This window comes from Pinus tabuliformis, chromosome 4_1, assembly GCF_031772625.1.
Source record: "Pinus tabuliformis cultivar Carrire ecotype Pingquan chromosome 4_1, CPIR1, whole genome shotgun sequence".
NCBI classification, from domain to species: domain Eukaryota; kingdom Viridiplantae; phylum Streptophyta; class Pinopsida; order Pinales; family Pinaceae; genus Pinus; species Pinus tabuliformis.
The window spans coordinates 144,514,928-144,522,650 of NC_142303.1; the positions used below are offsets into that span (position 1 = coordinate 144,514,928).

Below are 7,723 nucleotides of genomic sequence, written 5' to 3' on the forward strand. Positions count from 1 at the left end.
TTTTATATAATTTGGCCAGTTCGTTCATTAGACCTTTTGTTGTCATTTCCTTTCAAATGTTGAAGGCCACCAACATTTCTACGCATAGTCTTATTGTTCCTAGTGCCTTTCTATTGAGAATATGCCATTCTTATTCTATCATACTCGTTGGCTTCTTTGCATTTCCACTCAATGGTAGGTAAAGATCTTTATAATACAAATAATCCTTTATTTGCATCTTCTGTAGTTGGTAATTCTAATCATCGAATTTATCAACCCTAAACCTACCATCTTCCACCATTACTCCCACTCATTTAACCACTAACCCTTCTTTCCTACGATTTTATTAGCCAAATATAACTTTGGATTTGATACCAATTGTTAGAAGCTAAATAACAAAGCAATGGAAGACATAAAATATTGCGGAAACAGAAACACATAAAATCATAAAACAAGAGAGATGCGTATATACGTGGTTCACCTAATATGGGCTACATCTATAGAAAAACAACCAATCCTTCCTTTTATATTATCCAACAAACTAAAGGGATATAATCTACATCACATCCATTGTAACTTTCTCTTCCCTCTCACTCAATCTCCTTTGTTTTTCTCTCACGAAATCATAAACGGTCGCAATACGATTCCCTCATATAAATTGAGGGTTTCCTTATAGGGGAAAACCCCTAAATTAACATAACTTCTATAGTAAGATCTTCCACCTAATGAATGACCTAGATTGGCTATGAAATTACAATATTTTACAACAATTTTTTTCTCAAAAAATTTCTTTTGTAGTCATTGGGGGCAGCGGGAATAGTGGGGGGGCAAGCGCCCGCCCCCCCACCCTCCTCCCCCACACACCCTTCCATCAAGGACTGGGATCCAAGCGTGACAAAAACAAGACCTCTGAATGAGGAAGATAATCAAACTCCACACCCAACAATTATTGGTTATTTTAAACAAAAAAATTATGTAAATATAATTTCCTTGAATTAATGTTTTGAAATTCTTTTAGAATAAGGATATTGATTTTTTTATTGGTTTAATTTTTTCATAATTATAGGTGTAGAAAAGTAGCTCTTTGCCAAAATAAAAGATGCTTCCACCCGAATTTGAAGGTCATGGAAGAGCTCGCGGCGATGGTGGAACCCTAGCTAGGTTAACTCTGGATTTGTTACAGGTTCTATCAGCTATCATGGCGACAGGCACCTGGGCGCATCGGGAACTCACACCTAGGCCCCCTGCATATGGTCAGGGCTGACCACCTGTCAACCGACCGTCTTCACCTCTCCCGCGGTTTGGCACTTGGTCACGAGCATTGTTTTGGTTTTCCCTCCCCTGAGGTCCCCCCCCGTTTGGCTCTTTCTAGCGCTGACCTCTGTTCCGCTCCCGACGGCCCCGGTTTCGAACCTTCTACAGGCGCTTTCACCGACAGTAAAGAATGGTTGAAGAGGACATAGTTGATTATGGGGAGGACCCCATGCCGAACCAAGAAATATGGGCACATACCAACAGTCAGCCGTTGATTCCGAGGAGCGTTGCGCTTGGGTTTTTGACCGGCTCTTCTTCACGGCCTCCGCACCAGTCGGTTAAAGGAAAAGAAAAATCGTCGGTATATCCCATCCCGGACGCCGCACCACTTGACACCCCGCCCCTATCCCCGGCGACTCTACAGATTCTGGGTACTTGCCTTCAAGCGTCGCCATCACTGGACGCTCCTCTTCAACAGCATTACCAGCCCCCCCTCCTCCCGCCCCCGCCGCCACCCCCCCCATCTAGCTCCCATTCCCCCTCGGTCTCATTTATGCCGCTGGGCCAACGAATGCCCCCCCCCTCCTCCGGCCCTTTTCTGCAGGGCACCGGCTCCTCGGATCCTCGCTCTCCTATTCGATCTGGCTGTTTCACGACGCCGATTCCAGCGCGTTCGGTGGGCTCAGCTCAACATAGCTCCACGGACCCGTGTCGCAAATTACTCAGGGAGTCCCTTTCTGGCAAGCGCTCGGAGAAGGTTACGAAAGGAAGGTGTCTACGAGCTATTGACTCCGGTTTCAGGGTTCACTTTGGGCCTGAAGCTCCGCTGCCTGATATTATGGATGCTTCTCGCAAGGTTCTGGTTGGTAGGGTTCGCGGACGCACTTATACGGCGGAGAGACTCAAGATGTGGGTAGAAGAGATTTGGGGACCCCTACTAAAGGAAGTTCCGGAGGTTATGGTTCTCACCAGAGGATGGTTCGCCTTGCATTTCTGCTGTCCTGAGTATGCCCAGTGGATTCTTTCCCAATTTTGGCATATAGAGCTTATGCCTGTTATGCTCAAGCGCTGGGATCCCTTATTTGACCCTGAACGTGAACAACTGGGGGCTGGCCCCATCTGGGTGTGTTTGCCTGGCCTGCCATGGCAATTCTGGAGTCCATATGCTTTCAAACGAATTGGGGACGCTCTTGGCACGTACTTGGAACATGATCGTTCTTATGAGAAGACGGGAAATAGATCTATGGCTCGTATCTTGGTGCACATGGATACCAAACCGGGGCTGGAGGAGAAAATTGACCTGTATCACAATCATGTCACCTGAAAGTAGATTCTGGATTATGAAGGCGTGCCCTTTCGATGCCGCAGATGCCATAAAATTGGTCATCTCTACAAGGACTGCCCATTGGTTACAGGGGTGGCTAAGGAGAATTCTAAAGGCCCTAGCAAGCAGCCTCCTGCAAATCAAAATGCAGAAGCTAATACTACTGAAGGTGGCCCGACTCAACCGGAGATTCCTATCAATAAGGTTGGCGACAGTGGAAAGAAAAGGAACTCACGTAAGATGGCAGTACCTTCATCAGAGCCGCCGCGTACCCAATCAAAGACTGCTGAAGCCGCTCCAAAGCAGAAGGAAGCTGCATCTACACATTCGGGTAATATTTCCTTTCCTGTATGTCATCCTTTATTTTCAGATGATTTGCTTTCCATGAAACTCTCTGATTTCAGAACCTCCCTTGTTGAGAATGTCTCCCTCCCCTCCATCTCATGTCCCATTGCCCCGCCCCCTCCCACATTCTCGACCACTCCTCCTTCCCAAAACCCGGAGCCAGCAGGCCCTGACTCCCCTCCTTCCCCGTCGGAAGCTGGTGCTCACCATTATCTCCTGAGGTCCCGGTCGCGGCCAATGGCCCTAGGCCTAGGGTCCTCCCCCGGGCGGCACCGCAAGTAAAAGCGCGGAAGACCCTCCAGCATCTCTTCGGCTAAATTATCAGTTGTTGCTGATGTTGCACTGGGTTGTCAGACTACTATTGAAAGGGCACTTAGAGCGAATGAGCCCCTGACCTGTGTGTCCCCATGATTTGCCTCTCCTTCAATTGCAGGGGATTAGCCAACCCTAAAAAACGTTTGGCTCTTAAGCAGCTTATTCTTGAATCCCGATGTGATATTATCCTCTTACAGGAAACCCTTTGCACTTCTGATTTGGCTATCAATTGTCTTCTTACCATGCTCCCTGGTTGGGTCTTACATGGGCTGGACACCAGTGGAAGATCTGGTGGTCTACTCATTGGCATTAATCCAAGGATACATAGACCTCTTTCGGCCTGGGGAGGAAGCTGCTTCCTTGGTATGGACATCATTATGGGAGATCTGGGCACCCATATTAGAATCATCAATATTTATGGGCCCAACCAGAACAGGCTCTCCTTCTGGAAAAAATTCCTATCAGAGGATCATATTACTCAGAATACTATTATTGGAGGGGATTTTAACTTCTCTTTGGGACCTAGGGAATCATGGGGCCACCTGTCACAGGGCGACCCCATTGCGGAACAAATGTCCATGCTACTAGATGCTCATCACCTTGTGGACATCCCCATGAACAAGAAACTCCCTACCTGGCACAATCAGCGTACTGGAGAGGCTGCTATTGGAAGGAGACTGGACAGATTTATGATGCATGAGGCCTTGATTCAGATGTTTCCCATATACAGACAATGGGTCAGCAATGGGGGCCTATCTGATCATCATCCCATCCTTCTTCAGATAAGTGGCAACATACAAAAATCGCGCTCCCCCTTTAAATTTTTTGCAGGCCACCTTCAAGACCCTGATTATATCAAGATGGTCTCGGACTTCTGGGCAACACAACCCCCGCTGAGAGATAGGAGGAAAGCTATGGATTTCTGTGACAGGCTTAAGAAGCTCCAAAGTTTTTCGGTTTCCTGGGCTAAACTGAAACGAAGCAGAGATGAACAGGTTCTGAAGGACATGGAAGACAAAATTATTAGATTGACCGATGAAAGGGGAGTGGGTTACCATTCTGAGGCTGCTAAAACTGAACTTTGCTAACTGATTGAACAAAAAATGAAGATCTTGAAGGAGAGGGAGGATCTTTGGCATCTCAAGAGCCGGGCCATTTGGCTCAAAGCAGGGGACAGCAATACAAAATATTTTCACAGCATAGCTAATGGCAGAAAAGCTTCCAACACCATATGGCAGCTTCCAATGGAACCAGATGGATGGGCGACCACACATCAACAGCTGACTAGATTGGGAATTACACATTTCAAGGGTCTTTATACGGCCCCAAGGGTTGTAAACCTACCAGAGATCATCAGACTTGCAGGCAAGTTTCCGAGATTTGTTGGGCCAGAGGACAATGATGATCTCTGTAAACCGGTCAATGATCAAGAGCTAGAAAGTACACTTAAATGGTTTAAGAAGGATAAGAGTCCAGGACCAGATGGATGGCCTGTGGAGTTCTATCTAGCTTTTTATGAACTGATCAAGGACGACCTATTGGCGGTGGTGGAAGAAAGCAGGATCACGGGCCACATCCACCCACCGATGAACCAGACCTTCATAGCCTTGATTCCTAAATCCGATGACCCTCATCCTTCAATGACTTTCGTCCTATTTCCCTCCGTAACTGCCTTTATAAAATTATTGCAAAGATCATTGCTAACCGCATTAAGCCTGTTCTATCCTCGCATATCTCTGCTGAACAATTCGCCTTTCTCCGGAACCGCCACATACAAGAGGCTATAGGCACTGCTCAAGAAGCCTTACACTCCATCAAGCTGAAGAATTTGAAAGGCATCTCCTTAAAAATCGACCTTGCTAAGGCCTTCGACAAAGTTAATTGGCTATACCTGAAGATGATCCTCACACACTTGGGGTTCCCCCATATTATCATTAACTGGATAATGGGATGTGTTACATCGGTCTCCTTTGCCATTCTAATCAATGGAGCTGCTACAGATCGATTCAATATCTCCTGGGGGATTAGGCAAGGATGCCCACTATCCCCTCTTCTTTTCCTTATTGTTATGGAAGGCTTGAGCAGGTATATTGCGGAAGCTAGAAGGTCTGGAGACATCAGTGGTCTCAAAATTACGGATCAGTTCGCCTTGACCCATTTATTGTTCGTGGATGATATCTTAATTTTCCTTAATGGGAGTATACGTGACATTACTGCCCTAAATGATGTCCTGCTCCTTTTTTGTAAAGCCACGGGCATGGAAATAAATCAGCAAAAGTCCTCCATATCCTTGATGCATTGCACTCAGCAGGAATCTCAGCTGGTAGGTCAGTTTTTTCCCTTCGTGGAGAGCCAGTTGATGGATGGCATCAAGTATCTCGGATTCAGATTAAGGCCGGATGGTTATAAAGTAACACACTGGACCTGGCTTATAAATAAAATTGAAAGAAGGATTACAAGATGGCAGCACCGTCTATTGTCAAAAGCGGGTCGACTCCTACTGATCAAGACCGTTCTTGAGGCCACTCCTGTATATTGGATGTCACTGACTTGGATCCCAAAAGGCATCTTAAATAAGATTCAGCAGTTATGCACCCGCTTCCTTTGGAATGGCAACAAAAAGGGACGGATCTTTGCTTGGACCAGATGGTCACTCATTGCCTTGCCAAAACAGTGGGGAGGATGGGGTATCAATTCCCTTCCTGAATTTGCTCAAGCTCTTACAGCAAAGCAGGGTTGGTCCCTCACCAAGATGGATAGTTTATGGGCACACGTAGTTCATCATAAATACATTTGGCCCTCCAGTTTCACGGATTGGCTTCGCAGACCTACGTGGAATTATCATGGTATTTCTGCTATCTGGCGAGCCACACTTAAAGCTATGCCACTGATCAGAGATAATCTTCTTTGGAGAGTGGGTAATGGTGCACAGGTTCGGATTGGTCTTGACCCTTGGCCCGGATCGGGGAACGCACATATTCTGCCGGAAGGTCTGATTCGGCATCTCAATAACAGGGGCATCAAATACTTGGCACAGATTGGGGATCAGGAGCGATCAACTATATTTTCACAGGCATGGATCAGGGATGAGCATTGGCACATACCGGAGGAATGGACAGGCCAGTGGCATGGATATATTCGTGCTCTAACTGAATCGCATATCAAGTTACAGGAGGTTGATGATCAACTTATTTGGGCCCCCGCCAAAACAGGGACTTACTCACCTAAGCTGGGCTACATTCGGCTTATGGATGCTAAACAACCTGTTCATCTCCAATCCTGGTGGAAAGTTGTCTGGAAACTCCAAGCTCCGCCTAGATGCAGACTACTTATGTGGAACATTATTGCAGATAAGCTACCTACGGGCGATACTCTAAAAAAGCGGGCAATATTGGGTCCTTCTTGGTGCGTTCTCTGCCACAAAGACGAGGAATCGACGTCTCACCTCTTCCTCCATTGTGAGACTACTAAGATGATCTGGCTACAGGTTACGCTGGCTCTCAATATCAGCACGGTATGGAATGGTGAGAATATTCCTACTGCTTGGACAAACTGGGGGGCTGTGGCTGCCTCCGATAAGGCCTCAATCCTTCCTGCAGTGGTTTCGAGTCACATATGGCAACAACGGAATGCTATCATTTTTGAAAACTGCAGAGCAAACTGCCAGCTCCTCTCGGTGTCCATTTGTGCTGCATATTCTGAACTTCCTTTCGAACAGAAATCCTCCTGCCCAAGAATTATACAGCCTGAACATATTAACAAGGACCTGCCTTGGGCCTACTTTGATGGGGCTGCCCCGCCCCAAGGCTGTGGAGGGGGGATTGTCTTATACTTATCTGATACACATTATTATCATCTGAGACTGGGTTTGGGGACTGGCTCAAACAACTTCGCGGAGCTCATCTCCTTGAGACACCTTCTCTATTTTGCACTCACTAAACATTGCAGACAAATTCAAATCTTTAGGGACTCAAAGATAGTGATTGATTGGGCAAATAATAAATCTGTTTGTCATGCATATTCTTTGAAGCATATCTTGGAAGAAATTGTTTTTCTAAAAACACATTTTGACCAGATCACTGTTTCTCATATCTATAGGGAAAGAAATGAGATTGCTGACCAGCTATCGAAAGAAGCGGCGGATCGCCCTCTAGGAGATTGGTTGATCGAAGAGTTCACACCAGAAGGGACACACAGATACTATCACCGCCCTTACATTGACGGCCAGAGGATGGGGGATCAGCCCCCTACTTAGTTATTATTTTTGCTGATCTTCGGGCTCACCATTTTTGTATATATCAGTATTGTCATCCGGTCTCCATACTTGTGGATGTTTTGTACATCATCTGTATATTTTGTGATTTTGTAGTTTTTTCTTGGGATACTATCCATACTGTTGGTGGCATACATCTCCTGTATTCACCTTTGTTATCTCAGACACTGTTACAGCACCATTTTGTATCGTGGTTTATACCACTCTACAGCATATGCCTCGGCATCTACAAC

The 7,723-nt window shown here is 46.2% G+C and overlaps 1 protein-coding gene across 1 annotated transcript; it reads left to right on the top strand.

Moving 5' to 3' along the window:
- Window positions 1-5,162: 5,162 nt before the first annotated feature.
- Window positions 5,163-7,472, top strand: LOC149174618 (uncharacterized). The gene is made up of 2 exons (XM_089420903.1): window positions 5,163-7,040; window positions 7,293-7,472. Exons 1-2 carry the CDS (start codon window positions 5,163-5,165, stop codon window positions 7,470-7,472), a joined length of 2,058 nt encoding a protein of 685 aa, XP_089277029.1.
- The last annotated feature ends 251 nt before the right edge of the window (window positions 7,473-7,723 follow it).